This window comes from Mastigoproctus giganteus, chromosome 1, assembly GCF_048544385.1.
Source record: "Mastigoproctus giganteus isolate SK-2022 chromosome 1, ASM4854438v1, whole genome shotgun sequence".
Classification (NCBI taxonomy): Eukaryota; Metazoa; Arthropoda; class Arachnida; order Uropygi; family Thelyphonidae; genus Mastigoproctus; species Mastigoproctus giganteus.
In genome coordinates, this window is record NC_143575.1 from 203,055,765 (window position 1) to 203,071,928 (window position 16,164).

The 16,164-nt window shown below is 37.6% G+C and overlaps 1 protein-coding gene across 7 annotated transcripts in view; it reads right to left on the reverse strand.

Moving 5' to 3' along the window:
- LOC150091454 (protein still life, isoform SIF type 1-like) overlaps positions 1 to 16,164 on the reverse strand; it is a 1,372,582-nt gene that overhangs the window by 481,581 nt on the left and 874,837 nt on the right. For all 7 annotated transcript variants that reach the window (XM_090375616.1, XM_090375656.1, XM_090375640.1 and 4 more), the window contains one exon: positions 11,577 to 11,761. In XM_090375616.1, the coding sequence (XP_090231742.1) occupies positions 11,577 to 11,761 (185 nt within the window). The remainder of the gene's footprint in view (positions 1 to 11,576; positions 11,762 to 16,164) is intronic.

Here is a 16,164-nt window from a genome sequence, read left to right on the forward strand (position 1 = left end):
GATGTGTGGAAGAAATTCTCAATTATGGATTGTATCAATCAAGTTGGATTAGCGTTAACTGAATTAAAACCAGCAACTTTAAATGCGTGTTGGAAAGCGGTTTGGCCACAATGTGTAAAAAGCAAAGATCCCATCATCCCTAATACGACCGAATTTCCCAACATCATTACAATGGCACACAAAATTGGTGGAGAAGGATTCGATGATCTATCGTTTGAAGATATTGATGAATTGTTAACCGACAAAGCCCTAAGCGAAGATGAAATATTAGAGGTTGTCCTTGGGACTCCTTATCCCACAGAACGTAGTGATAATGAAGAAAATGATCCTGTTCTAAATGCAGATTTAATAAAAGAAGGTCTGGAACTGGCTAGAAAATTAGGTAATCATTTTGTCAAACATGACCCTAATGAGGAACGCGCTGGGAAGTTTCAACGCGAACTGAAGTTGTTGACAGCCTCTTACAGAGAATTATATAACGGACTAACCAAAACACGAACACAACGATTAATAACTGAATTCGTTCGTAAAACCGGTGAAACATCAGCACCAGAGGAGATTCGTGCTGATTTTGCTGAAGAGATCACAGAAAGAATTTCATTAATAGAGGAAGAAGACGATGTCCACAACATTTCTAGTGATGGCAGTGATATTCCAGTCGTACGCAAACGTATGCGCCGTTTATTATCAGAAAGTGGAAAATGAATAAAATCTTGTTATATATAAAACAGATTTTTTTTGTTCATGAAGAATTTTTTTTCATTTCATATGCATACAAATTTATTTTAGTACATTTTAATTACATATTATTACATGTGTATTTTGTTGAAATAAAATAATAAGCTTAAAACGAATATTTTATGTGTTTTTTTTTTAATTATTTTTACTGATTTTTTTAGATCCGGAACCAATCTTCTTTTCTTCCATAAATACAATGTCTTTTTTTACACGAATTTTTTTTACACGTATTTTTCAGGAACGTATCTATCGTGTAAAAACAGAATTAGGTGTACTATATCACTTTTCTGCCCTTAAAAGATGATATCTGCTCTAACAATATCATCAACTTTTGTCCCTGGCAGACATATCCTGGTCCTGTACCACATATCCTTCTTGAATAGTATATCCCCCATCTCCTTAACTACAGATTCTCCACTAACTAGTATTAGTAGTAGTAGTGGCATGTGATGCAAGAAAGCAAGTGTATGAGCTTATGCAGCATCAGCAAAAAAAAAAAAAAAATATATCACACCATTCCTTCCAAATGCATGTCCAGTTCCTCCTTAAATTTATTCAACCTATCAACTTCCACAACAACAGATGGAAGTTTGTTCCAGCAATTAACCACCCACTGGCTAAAGCAAATTTCCGCACATCTATTCTACATCTGTTTTTTCTTAATTTGAATTTATGTACCCTTAGGTTTGTAATCTGAACAAGTGGAAGGATCCCATTAGAATTCAGCGTGCTCAACCCATTCAAGACCTTATACACCTCAATCAGATCACCGCGCAGATGCCTAGTCTTCAGCCACTGCAATTTGCAGAACTTAAGCCTCTCTTGGTAAGAGGATCCCTTCATTCCCCTCACCAATCTTGTTGCCCTTCTCTGTACACACTCAAGTAAATCTACATCCTTTCTAAAATGAGGCCTCCAAACCTGTACGCAGTACTCAAGGCGTGACCTGACCATTGCCTTATACAGAGGGATAATCACCTCCTTTTCCCTGCTAGCAAAATTCCTATATATCATTGACAAAAAACAAGATGCATGGTATTTCAGAGACTGCTGGGAGCCATTGCGGTACAAGTAAACACATGGGTTGTGTTAGGGTAGCTAAGAATAGAAACAGGTGCAGGTATACTTGCGTGTACACCAATGCTAGGAGTTTAGTAAATAAATTTGATGAATTTGAGGTATTGCTCAAAACATCAAAGGCAGATATTGTTGGGATATCAGAGACGTGGTGTCACACAGATATAAGGGATGCAGAAATGCAATTTGGGGAGTACAACGTCTACAGAAAGGATAGACAGGATAGGAAGGGGGGGTTATGCTATTAGTTAAGAAACACATAAAAACCAAGGAAGTGAAGCCAGTCGACATCGCTGGACAGTGCAGTGTTGAGTCAGTTTGGTGTGACATAAGCATTGGGAGATCAAAATTGAGAGTAGGAGTGTGCTATAGGCCTAATGACTCTGATGAGTATAATAAGGAACTGTACAGGGAAATAGAGTGGGCCAGTAAATCAGAGAGTCTTATAATGGGAGATTTTAATTTCCCAGATATTGACTGGAATTTGGGGGCTGGTTACTCACACACTAGCAGGGCTTTTGTGGATTTATTGGATGATTGTTTTCTACATCAGCATGTTCGGGAGGCAACTAGAGGGAGTAATACTCTTGATTTGATTATCAGCAGTGATTCTTCATGCATTAAGAATCTGCAGATAAATGAACCACTAGGTGGCAGTGATCACAGTGTGCTGAAGTGGGATTTACTGAAAGAGGTAACTACCATTAGGGGTAAAGGGAAGGGTTATTGCTTCCGTAAAGGCAACTACGATGGACTGAGACAGTATTTAAATTCTATACAGTGGGACCAACTGATGATGTTACCAACAGCAAATTCAAAATGGGAAGCATTCAAAGAACTTATCTTGGAAGCTACTAGGCTTTACATACCAACTAAGAAATATTGTTCAAGGTTTAAGCCAAAATGGATGTCAGATGAACTAATGAGGCATATGGCAGAGAAGAAAAATGCATGGGATACTTACAAATTAACACATGACACAGAAGCCTATGGTAGATACAAGTTGATATGCAACCAAGTTACAAAGGAGGTTAGGCAGGCGAAGGTAGATTACGAGAAATCCTTGGCAAGGGATGCAAAGAAAAACAGCAAAGAGTTCTTTACTTATGTAAACTCTAGAAGGAAGGGGTTGAATCAGATTGGTGCACTGGATATTGATGGGTCAACTGTTGATGATCCTGCTCAGGTAGCTAACAAACTAAATGAATATTTTGCATCGACATTCACACATGAGGAGTTATTCAGCAAGGGGAATGCCAGAGGTGTATTCAACTCTAGCAGTAAGCTACAGAATCTTGAAATAACTGGGAGTAAAGTGGAGGAGAAACTGTTGAAGATAAACACAAGAAAGGCACCCGGGGTGGATGGGATCTATCCAGTTATATTAAAGGAGGCAGCAAAGGAAGTAAGCAAACCCTTAGCCATAATTATGAGAGCTTCCTTGGACTCAGGGGAGGTACCCATAGACTGGAAATGTGCAAATGTGACCCCAATTCACAAAGGAAGATCAAAGGCTGACACAAGTAATTATAGACCTGCGAGCTGAACTTCTGTTCCAGGAAAATTAATGGAGGCACTGGTTAAAGAAGCACTGCAGGATCATTTAGACAAGACTTCAGTTATAGCTCAGACACAGCATGGTTTTGTTAAGGGGAAGTCTTGCCTGACCAACTTGATTGGATACTATGATGCAGTCACAAAAGAACTGGGTGCAGGGAATAACTTTGATATTATATACTTGGATCTTAGAAAGGCTTTTGATACTGTTGCACATGGAAGACTGCTACACAAATTGGAGCAGTGTGACATTGGAGGCAAATTGCTGCTATGGATAAAGGGGTGGTTGAGGGGGAGAAGACAGAGAGTGGTAATCAATGGACACTGCTCATCGTGGACTAATGTTATTAGTGGAGTCCCTCAGGGCTCAGTGTTGGGTCCATTATTGTTTTCTGTATTTATAAATGATATTGATGATGGTATATCAAGCTTAATGTCCAAGTTTGCAGATGATACAAAGGTTGTCAGGGTTGTCAAGGACACTACTGACACTATGCTGCTGCAACAGGATCTGGAAAGGTTGAGCAGATGGGCTGAGAGGTGGCAAATGAAGTTTAACATTGACAAATGTAAAGTACTACACATGGGAAAAAGCAACCCCAGAGCAACGTATCAACTCTGTGGTACTACACTGACAGTGGTAGAGAATGAAAGGGACTTGGGGGTGATTGTGCAGGCAGATATGAAGTTCTCTGAGCAGTGCAGACGGGCTGCAAGAGTAGCTCATGGAGTATTGTCAATGATATACAGGAATTTTTCCAGCAGGGATAAGGAGGTGATTATTCCATTGTATAAGGCAATGGTCAGGCCACACCTAGAGTACTGTATACAGGTCTGGAGGCCTCATTTCAAGAAGGATGTAGAGCTGCTGGAACGAGTACAGAGAAGGGCAACAAGATTAGTGAATGGAACAAAGGGGTGCTCTTACGAAGAAAGGCTTAAGTTTTGCAAATTACAGTGTCTGGAGACTAGGCACCAGCGAGGTAATCTGATAGAGGTATATAAAGCCTTGAATGGTTTAAGCATGCTCAATGCTGATGGGATTCTTCCTCTAGCTCAGAAAAATCACCTGAGAGGGCATAAATTCAAATTGAGGAAAGACAGATGTAGGATAGACGTGCGGAAATTTGCCTTTAGCCAGCGGGTGGTTGGTTGGTGGAACAGACTGCCATCCCTTGTGGTGGAGGTTGATAGCCTAAATAAGTTTAAGGCTCAGCTGGACAGGTATTTTGAACGAACAGAGGGGTGAAGTGGAAGTGGGTTTTTTTTTTTTTTGGCTGATGCTGCATAAGCTTGCTTTCTTGCATCAAATGCCTCTACTAATGCTAATGCTAAAACCCCATGATCTGCCCTGACAGCCTGTCTGCATTGCTCAGAAAACTTCATATCTGTCTGCACAATTACTCCCAGGTCTTTTCCATTTTCTACCACCTTAAGTGTAGTACCACACAGTTGGTACGTTTCTCTGGGGGTTACTTCTACCCATATGCAGTACTTTGAATTTGTCAAGGTTAAACTTCAGTTGCCACTTCTTAGCCCCTCTACCCAAATTATCTAGATCCTGTTGCAGTAGCACACTGCCATTATTGTCATTAACAACCTGCCAACCTTTGTATCATCTGCAAACTTCTACATTAAGCCTGATATACCTTCATCAATATCACTGATAAATACACAAAACAACAGTGGATCCAACACCGAACCCTGTGGGACTCCACTAATAACAGTACTCCACGAAGAGCAGCACCCATTGATTACCACCCTCTGTCTTCTCCCATTTAACCATCCTTTTATCCATTGTAGCAACCCTTAATACCATTCTGCTCCAATTTGTACAAAGGGGGATCGAAGGGCGACACGAGTAATTACAGACCAGTTAGTTTACCTTCTGTTCTCTTCAATAATAATAGTTGTAGTGCGACCAGCACATTCCGCCGTCGAGATTGCCTCTTGTGTTGCCTGATGCCAAGGAGTGAGCTCTGCTGTTGCGCTTGGCAGCTGAGTGCTTGATAGGCCCCTCATATTAATTTCTTTGAGGGCATTCACCCTACAGCTCAAGCTCTCGTAGATGCCCATCAGAACAATGAGTTGGTGCCTAATTTCATGACACTCTAGGCAGCTAGCTAGCCCGCGCGCACATGCATGCACACACACACACACACAAAGAAATCCTCCTTGGCTAGGTCATGTCCTGTTTTAGAAAAGTCTGCAATAATTTCACATTTCGCATATTTTTTTGAGACTGTGATGCATTGGAGAATTGCCCCCTTCGTTTCTCCCCTGAGCCACAGCACTCTTGCTAGTCTGTGAACATTACTTCGTAGGTCTAGTCTGGGTCATGCTGTCCATTTAAACACAATTTAATTAACAATGAAATTTAATAAGATTAATAAATATTTTTGATTAATTGATAATACTATAACTAAGCTAACAGATTCCTAATATAGTGCTTCGTATTATGCTATCTAATTTTACGTTAAACCTTATGCTATCAGTTCGAGATATATATGTCCTGAGCTGGATATCATCATTCTTCTCTTTCTTGTTGATTCCCTTCTACTTTTAACTCTCTCTCTCTCTCTCTCTCTCTCTCTCTCTCTCTCGCCCTCTCTCTCTCGCCCTCTCTCTCACACTCACTGTCATTTAGGGTTACTCGGCAACTTTTTTTTTTCCTGGTGCAGGATAAGGCTCAGGCTTCCTTGCATCATATGGATATTAATAATAATAATAATGTTATGCCATTTCTTATTGACTACAACACTGGTGAGTCCTAACTTACAAAAAATCACTAGTTAAATTAAAAAAAAAGAAGCTAACGAATGCTACTAAACCTTTTTAATATCTTTGTAGAACAAAATGTAGTATGTTAATTAAAGAAGAATATGGTAAAAATATCAAAAGTATTTATCCCTTTACAGAAGCCAAAAATTCACCAACTGTTCTCTTCCGTGACCAGAGCACCCTACTCAAATGGAGGGAGCCCACAAATCACATCAGAGACTGTTACTTCTGTATGGTGACTCCTATTAGAAAAGGGATGGCAATGAAGAAAAAGTGGACAGTGACGTACCGAAATATACCATCTGCAATTTGTTCCATGCCTCATGGTGAAGTACTACCTATTCCTGAACTGTTTTTCTGCACACTCTGATTAAAATACTGATGAACATCAACTTGATATACACGAAGAAGTACAAGAGCTATCTACATCAAGTGATCCACCATTTTGTCCAAACCTTTATCCTTCTGGACCACATAAGATCACAGAAAATGAGCTTAATCAGGAATCTCAAAGTGCGAAGAATAAGGCAGAACTTTTGGCCTCGAGGCTACAACAGTGGAATCTTCTAGATCATTCTGTGAAAGTGATATTTCATACTTGAAATAAAGACTATGATAAATTCTATCAAACAGAAGGTGAACCCACTGTTTGTAAGAATGTTGATGGTCTAAGGGCAGCAATGAATATGAGGTATGTTCTTGAAGAATAGTTTCTATTTAGAGATGCTTCTAAGGTTAGCCTTAAGGCTGTATTATTACACAATGGCAATACCTCTGGCATATGCCATCCACAAAAAATAAACATATGAAAACATAGGGAACATCCTCTTAGGTACACTATCAGAAGTAAGAGTGGCAGATATGTTGTAATTTAAAGGTAATCACCATTTTATTAGGGCTACAAAAGGGTTACACTAAGTATGCCTTCTCTCACACTCACAGAGAAGGCTTACTTGCCTTCTCTGTGAGTGGGATAATTGTGTGAAGGATATCCACTATGAGAAGAGGAAAGGAGTTGGCCTCAAAGAAAGTCATTAACACATGGAATGAAGAACGTAGCATTTCAACCTCTGGTAGAGCCAAATAAAGTTTTGCTTTCACCACTCCATATCAAACCGGGGCTCATGAAAAATTTCATGAAGGCTTTGGAAGTGAACCATCCTGCATTCACATACTTGCAAGAGAAATTCCCAAGGCAGTACAGAGAAGATTAAGGTAGATGTTTTCATTGGTCCACAAATATGGCAACGTTTCAAAGAATGGTTCAAATGTGTCCTTAGTGATAGTGAGAAATCAGCGTGGAAAGAATTTTGAAATGTTTCAACTAGTTTTCTAGGAAATGTTAAAGCTGGCAACAATGGGCAAGCTTGTCGAAGATCTCATTATTTCTAACGAAAAACTTGGGTACAACATATCATTGAAGATGCATTTCTTGCACTCACACCTGGATTTCCTCAGGCCAAACTGTGATGCCATCAGCGATGAACATGGTGAGTACTTCTATCAAGGCATTGCAGCGAAGGAACAAAGATACAAAACTAAATGGAGTGCCGCCATGTTAGCCAATTATTGTTGGATGGTGAAAAGGAATGCTCCTGAAGCTGAATACAAGCGAAAGCCGAAAAGTTCCCATGTTCGATACAGGGAACAAGGAATAAAAAATATCTTGTATAAATATAGAAAACTACTTTTTTCGAAAATAAGAGCCAATCTTCCATTTTAAGCACTATTTCTGTGTTTAGCACCTCAAAATAGTAGTAGTAGTGGCATGTGATGCAAGAAAGCAAATGTATGAGCTTATGCAGCATCAGCCAAATAAAAAAAAAAAAAAAAAAAATCACACCATTCCCTCCAAATGCCTGTCCAGTTCTTCCTTAAATTTATTCAACCTATCAACTTCCACAACGACAGATGGAAGTTTGTTCCAGCAATTAACCACCCACTGGCTAAAGGCAAATTTCCGCACATCTAATCTACATCTGTCTTTTCTTAATTTGAATTTATGCCCCCTTAGGTTCGTAATCTGAACAAGTGGAAGGATCCCATTAGAATTCAGCATGCTGAACCCATTCAAGGCCTTATACACCTCAATCAGATCACCGCGCAGGTGCCTAGTCTCCAGCCACTGCAATTTGCAGAACATAAGCCTCTCTTGATAAGAGGATCCCTTCATTCCCCTCACCAATCTTGTTGCCCTTCTCTGTACACGCTCAAGTAAATCTACATCCTTCCTAAAATGAGGCCTCCAGACCTGTACGCAGTACTCAAGGCGTGGCCTGACCATTGCCTTATACAACAAAGTAAACTTACTTCCATGTCCGTAACAAGATATTACCCAAAATTTGTTGTTCAGTGCAACTGCAAAATAGAATCTTCAAGGTTCATGAATGGTATAAGGATGATTGAACAGCAGGTAGGTCAAGCCAAATATCGAAGTAATACCAATCACTACACATATAGCAAAGCGTCAATGGAGGCATTGTTTATAACAGATCTGTCTTCTCAAAAGAGGGCATAATTTTTTACCAAATGTGTTAAATATGACTCTTACTGAGACACGAGGTGTGTTAAATATGTCTCATGTCCCTAAGTATACCTGATTGCAAACAAAGCAGCACTGAGGACTGATCCCTGAGGCAGGGGTGTTCCTAGGGTATGTGGCACCCGGGTGCCAATTGAAATCTGGAGCTCCCTTTAAAATTTTCTTCATATATATATGCAAGTTTCAGGTTTTCAGGTGCCCCTTGAACATTGGTGCCTGAGTGCATTGCACCCTCGAGATGGCCAACCCCCCCTGCCCTGAGGAACTCCCTCTTCTTGGGCATACGTTTTGGATAAAGTAGTACTCTGATATCTTACCTAAAGGTTCTATAGCTTAGATTGAAAAGTCAGAAAATAATTAATTACTTGTAAACATACTGCCTGAATAGCATGCTAGAGTTTCTAGTGACTTATTCAAGGAACATTAAATTGTCCCAATAAAAGTATTTTTACACTTTTATGTAATGTTCCTTGAATGAGCTGGACCATCTGGCATCTATTTCCATTATGCCAATGTGTGAGTGAGCTCCTAGACTTCCACATTTTTTTGGTTTTGTTGTTTCCTGTAATGCTAAGATAGCATCTGTTGGAACATTGATTAGGGTACTGCTAGTTTCATTTACAGTGCAATTAGGAGGTTAGTATAGCTTTGGTCCTGTCAGAGAAAGAAACATTTGGTTCGACTGAGACTTCTGTTTATGTTCGGACTAAATGATAGCATTGAGTCACTGCTACACATGAGTGGTTAGGCATATTTAACAAAACTTGGTTTTATGCCTCAGAATATGTAACTTTATATCTCTGATTTTTTTTTTCCCTGTTTTTCATAGCTCACATGCTTTAGAAATAGCTGGATGGCTTTCTTTGTAGCTTGCACAAATGAGAGTGGAAGCTGTGTGTGCAAATAGGGCACACAGCTGTCTGTGAGTGGCTGTACTGGTACTTAAAACAGCGAATGGGATTTGGAATGTAAAGATGAAACTTGCAGCTGTTCAGATTTTTTTGTTTTAGTAATTTCAATCAATAAGTTTTTGGGCTGAAGGCATTAACTTTTTTTTAGGGATCCAGCAACAGACTCAAGACATTTCTGTAACAGAAAGGGTGATAATCTACCTACATGCTCTGCAGATAAGGAGTGCATCACCAGGAATGGCACAGTTTCATTATTTTGTATAGCTGTCTACAGCCTCTTAGTATGAATGGAATCATACTCCATGAGACTAGTATCAAGTTTTAGGCTTAAAGGCTCTAAATGTAGAAATGTGTCAGTGTTCCCAGTAGTTCCTGTAGACCTTGGGGCTTTGTCTCTATATCCCAGGTTTCCAGCACTGCCATGAATTTTGGTGCCCTCTTGAACTGACGCCCGTAAGTGATGCTTACCTCACCTACCCACCTGCGACAACCCTGATAAGTGGATGAAATGCAATATGATGCAAGTGAGATAACAGCACATTGCAAGCAGGTAATACAGTAATGTTGCAAGCAAGAAGCATAAGTGAAAAGCAAATTGTTAACTTTCTTAGAAAATTGCAGGAAATCATACAAAAAATGCTTGATTACAGAACACTTTAAACTGCGACTTTTTTTTTGGCAAGAGCAGCAAAACATATGGCTCAGATTATTGAGCTCTGAGCCATGTACTTTGCTGTTCTAGCTGAGGCATAATTTTAGTAAAAAAAATCAGACTGAAACAGCTAAACCTTACTACTGCAATACTATTCCTTGCAAAACAAGTACAATATTAATGCTAACACTATTCCCAGTTATTACAGTAATATACTATATATGTATTACATTAAACATATAAAACACCCATAATATTAACTATATATGAACAGAATAATATAAAAGAAAATATGTAAGAGTTACACTTATCTTCAATACAAATTGATACCACAAAATTTGGCACTAAAATTTTCCACTTCTTCAGCCAAGCGAAACTTGAATAGTTCAAGTTTCGTTCAGCACGAACTGAGCGAAATTCTTATTACTTGTACTTGCCTGTTTAAAAAACTAAAAATACTTGCTTAGTCAGAACAATGCAAATGTTAACTTTACTACAAATTTTAAACAGAAGATATCAAAGAAACTACTGAACTTTAAACAACCCCACTTAAGAGAGCATGAACACCAAGAGCAACAGCAACGTAGCAGATTAATGCTCACTTTTTCAGAGTGCCTAATATATTTTTAATGGGAATTTCTCTTCAATCATAACCTTCCATTGTTAACACTATGTCTGAGAACTACCACTGTTTTATAATTTTACTGTTTTTTTTTTTCTTTTTTTTTTTAACAAAATTAAATCCTTCCCTGTACTTTTGCCAACTAATATATTAAAATTTATTTGATGTTTAACAGATGCCAGGTAAGCTAACTTTCTTCTAACTCCCCCTCATTCGCATGTGGTGTCTGTGAGATCTGTGATGTCTGATCTTGCCATAGAGCTTTGATATTACCAGCTAAATATGAACAGCTGACAAAAACCACAAGCATTCATGTTGTCTGCCAGCTGCCACACAAGCATCTGGGGATCAGTGAAATTCTAAGAAAGATGATAAAAACTTTATTATTATTATTATTGATTTCTCTCAATTATTTTTGTTTGATATTTTTTAATCAAGTTTAGTAAATCCTAATTAATATATCATTATTTTCAATTCAGTAAAAGAAGCTGAAAATTAATTTTTTATAATTAAAACTAAAAAAAAAAAAAGAGTATTACATAGTTGACATATAAGCATCTTTGTTAAAACTGGGGATGCAGGTGATGGGAAGGTTAAATATTCAGTACTAAAATTGAATATAGACTTATTCATTTATTCTGCTTATAAACTTCATGAATTTATAATGAAACATTATGGATAATATAAAAAACTTACTTTCCACTGTTGGACCTTGACAGCATACCACGAGCCCTCCTTTTGGTGACACCACGTCCAGACAATAAATTTGTCAAAAGAGATGGACTACGAGCACAGATATATGCATGAAAAGAAGAAATTGTAAAAACTCCTAGTTTATTGAGTATGCTCTTCGTTATCTTTGATACATTTGTCAGGAGGCTCTAAAAAATATAACCCTTTATAAGTAAACATTAACCAAAAGATTACTATATATTAAGAAAGTAATTTTTGATGAAAATCTGCTTCTAAAAAGTGATCACTATACATACTTATCAGCAATTTCTGCTCCTAACTTCATTTATTTCTAAGTATACTATATTTGCAATAAATGTATACTCATCAATCCAAATCTAGGCACTATCTTCTTCAAAGATAACTACAATTTATACCACCATTAACTCCATGATAATTACCTTTATAAAGAGTATCATGTTCTGGAACATGTACTAGTCATTCGACCATATGCTTAACTCCTCTCAGGGGTCAAGATGTCCAGGCAAGTAAGAGAAGGGAGATGATATCATACAGAAAGTGAGTCACCCTTGATTTGTCAATCAGAGAGATCCAGTAACCTATTCTATTCTCTAAAGATCTCACTTGAATTTATGTACATGGATTTTTAAATCCATACTAACATTATAAATTTATATTCTTGCTGAAGAGATGCATTCATGATATACCTATATTAAAGATAAGGCAATAAATAGAAGTATAGGGAGGGGGGATACAGATATGTATCCCCTCCATGGGTTTAAAATTCATATATACCAGAAAACTAATATATATATATATACAAATACAAGGGAACTAAGCTTTACAGGTTAACTGCATCTCTCTGATTGACCTAACCATTGAGAGGAGTTGTGCATGTGATCAGGGGATCAGTACAGGTTCCAGAACATGGACACTTTTTATAAAAGTAATGATCATGGAGTAACAGTAGTTTCAATTGTGTTATCTCTTAATGGAAATAACTCACAAAAGTAACAATTCATTTAAAGTCATGATTATAGAAAATTTTCCTTACTTGTGTATTTATGTATCCAATAACAATTTGTTTACTTTATAATAATAAAATTAGGCTTTAGAAAACTTAGTTTTAGAAAACTGAGCTGCAGAAGATACGTAAAGCAATTACTATTCTTGTCTAAAGCTCTAAAGCCTTTACAGATTACTTCATTAACTCTAATTTGACATGGCTGATGTAAAAGGGCTTTAGATGGGTCTACTAGACTTTCACATTCAATACCTTTTGAACAAGGTGCAAGGCTATTTCTGTATAAGTACTGCTTCCCTGTTCAATGCTGACCGATTCATTTATGATATGGCATTTTAGTGTAAACTGACTGCTGATCCTATAACACAAATTGACCCTAAAAGTTTCTACAAAAAAAAGTAGTCATTTATGTACTTTATATTTAACTTTATTGAGAAGTTAGGCTTCCATACATCATCTTTAACCCAGTGGTAATATTGCTCCCTTTTCAACACAAGTGATATCAGTACCTAAAAGGTCCAGATTTTAAATCAAGCTCAATGCTGATGGGGGGAAACACATAGGTTGCCTATTTCCTCTTGCCCAGATTAATCACCTGAGGGGACAATGACATATTGGAATTTTGCTAGCATGGATAAGGTGTCTATCCCCTTGTATAAGGCAATAGTTAGGCTACACCTTGAGTACTGCATACAGGTCTAGAGGTCTCATTTTTTGAAATATGTAGAGCTGCTGGAATGAGTAGAGAGGCGGGCAATGAGATAAGTGAGTGGAACAAATAGGGTTGCTGTTATCAAGTTCTGTAAACTGCTGAGTCTGGAAGGCACCTGTCAGGTGATCTGATTAAGGTGTATAAGGGCTTGAGCAAGCTCAATGCTGATGGGATCCTTCCGCTTGCTCAGGTTCAGAACCTGAGGGGGCATAAATTCAAATTCAGGAAAGACAGTTGTTGAATAGATGTGTGCGAAAATTTTCTTTAGCTAGTGGGGTTGATTGCTGAAAGAAACTTCCATATGTTATTGTAGAATTTGAAAGCATAAATAAATTCAGTGCTGAACTAGACAAACTTCCAGAGTGAATGGAATATATAAGCTTGCTTTCTTGCATCATATGCATCTACTAATGCTAATGCATACATACTTCAAAACTTTTTCACTTCAGAGACATGCATTAATTGAAAAGGTTTTTGTAGAACTGAATTTATATTTCCTATTTGCACTTCTTTCTAAATGGCAGTACAGTAAACATCCAAAAATATTCATCTAATTTCTTAGGAAGGGGTACAGTCTTATTATCAGCACACATATGAATGCTTACTATAACAGTGGAATTCATCAATGCTAAATGCATGCAGTTTTCTAAAGGAATCTCATATATTTTTACATTGGTCAGCAGAAGAAGCCCAAAATTATATTCCTAGAGGATTACCTTCCAAAATTAGCACTGAGAACAAGTAGCATTCGAGATGGTCATTCTTTTTATTAGGAAAGGTCTCCACAATGAAAGATAGCTTGGAATCATTTTAATTATTGATATCTGCAGAAATCAAAAAATAAACATATTTGAAAACTATCATTAAATCTTCTTTCCCTCTCTATGCAATTTCACTAACAATGCCTATTTTTTTTCTTCAACAACATTTTTTTTTGCTATTTCACTATCAAAAAATAATTCACATACATGATTAACAGATCTCAAAAGAATTTGCTACTATGATACATATTATTTTAGCTAGCGAGTTATTAATTACTGAAATAAGTTACCTACATGGGTGCTGGAGGCTGATAGTTTGGGGAAATTCAAAGATCAGCTGGATAGTTACCTATGGGAGGAGGGAAACACATAGGTTGCCTATTTCCTTTTCATTTATTAATTATTTATTTAATTTAAATTTTTTATTAATATTATTTTATTCTTCTTTTTTTTGGCTGGTGCAGCATAAGCCTTAGGCTTTCTTGCACTATGTGGCCATTACTAATACTAATACACAATGCAAAATAGAAATAAATACATGACACTATCACATGAAATGCTACATTTATTTCTGCATTTTTTTTTTTTATTTGCTGCACATTGTTCTTATGCATATTTCTTTGAAAATTTCCAATTACATTGCATTCCTCACCACTTGAAACTGAAAATTCACATTTTCATATGGCACACAAATTATGCTACAGTTTATTCAGGTATAGAATACATTTAAATAGAGGGGTGCAAGAATGTTTGCCGATTCTCTCGAGGCAGTGATAGGTGGGTCGGAAAACTGCTGGCTTGGGAATACACACAGACTAAGACTAACTAGAGCCACAGGCAGAGGTGATTCTTGCACTGTTTCTATTGGAAAATGCACATAAAAAAACCGATGTATAAACTGGAGCAATATGGCATTAAGAGATAGTTAATGCTATGGATAAAGGGAGAGTTAAGTGAAAGAAGACTGAGTGGTTATCAAAGGACACTGCTCTTTGTGAACTAATGTTACTGGTGGAGTTTCCCAGGGTTCAGTGCTGGACCCATTGTTGTTTTCAATGTTTTATTAATGAAAGTGATGCAGATATATCAGGCTAAATGTCAAAGTTTCCAGATGATATAAAGGTTGGCAAGGTGGTTAACAGTAGTAATCACAGTCTGCTACTGCAACAAGATTTAGAAAATCAGGACGAAGAGCTAGAAAATGGCAATTGATGTTTAATATCAACAAATGTAAAGTACTGCACATGGGTAGCAGTAATCTCAGAATAACTTATCAACTTTCATTGTCTACTAAACTCAGGGTAGCAGAAAATGAAAAAGACCTGGGGTAATTATGCAGCCAGATATAAAATTCTCTAAACAGTGCGGACATGCTGCAAGGACAGCTCATGGGGTTTGTCAATGATGTATATATATATATATATATACACACACACAGAAACTTTGCAGGCAGGAGTAAGGATTTGAGCGCGCCTCCGTAGCCAGGTGGGAAGGAGCAGCAGTGCGTAGCACACGCTTCTTGATTAGACCGGGGTTCGATCCCGTCACCACCAAATACGGAGGATGCAGAAAGGTCAGGGAATGACCACCGCATATTCCCGGAGCAATATGGCCTTAGTTGCTAATGCTCCTAAAACCCAAATAACAAACAAAAACAAACAAACATAAGGATTTGATTATTCTTTTATCTAGGCCATATCTAGAGTACTGTGTACAGGCCTGGAGGGCTCACTTTAGAAAGATATAATCTACTGTAATGGGTGCAGAGAAGGGCTACCAGATTGGTGAGGAAGGGGAAGAAGGGTGCTTTTACCTATAAAGGCTTCAGTTCTGCAAATTGCAGCATCTAGAGAGACTAGGCATCTTTGGAGTGAAATGAATGAAGTCTTTAAGCTCTTGAAGGGATTGAGTAAGCTGAATGCGAATGGCATTCTTCCTCTTACTGAGACTACACACATGAATGGGAATAAATTTAAGTTGAGGAAAGAAATGGTTGCAGGATAGATATGTGGAAGTTAGTCTTCAACCACTGAGTGGTTGATTGCTGGAATAGTCTTCCACCTGTTGTTGTGGAAGTAGATGGTTTTAATAAAT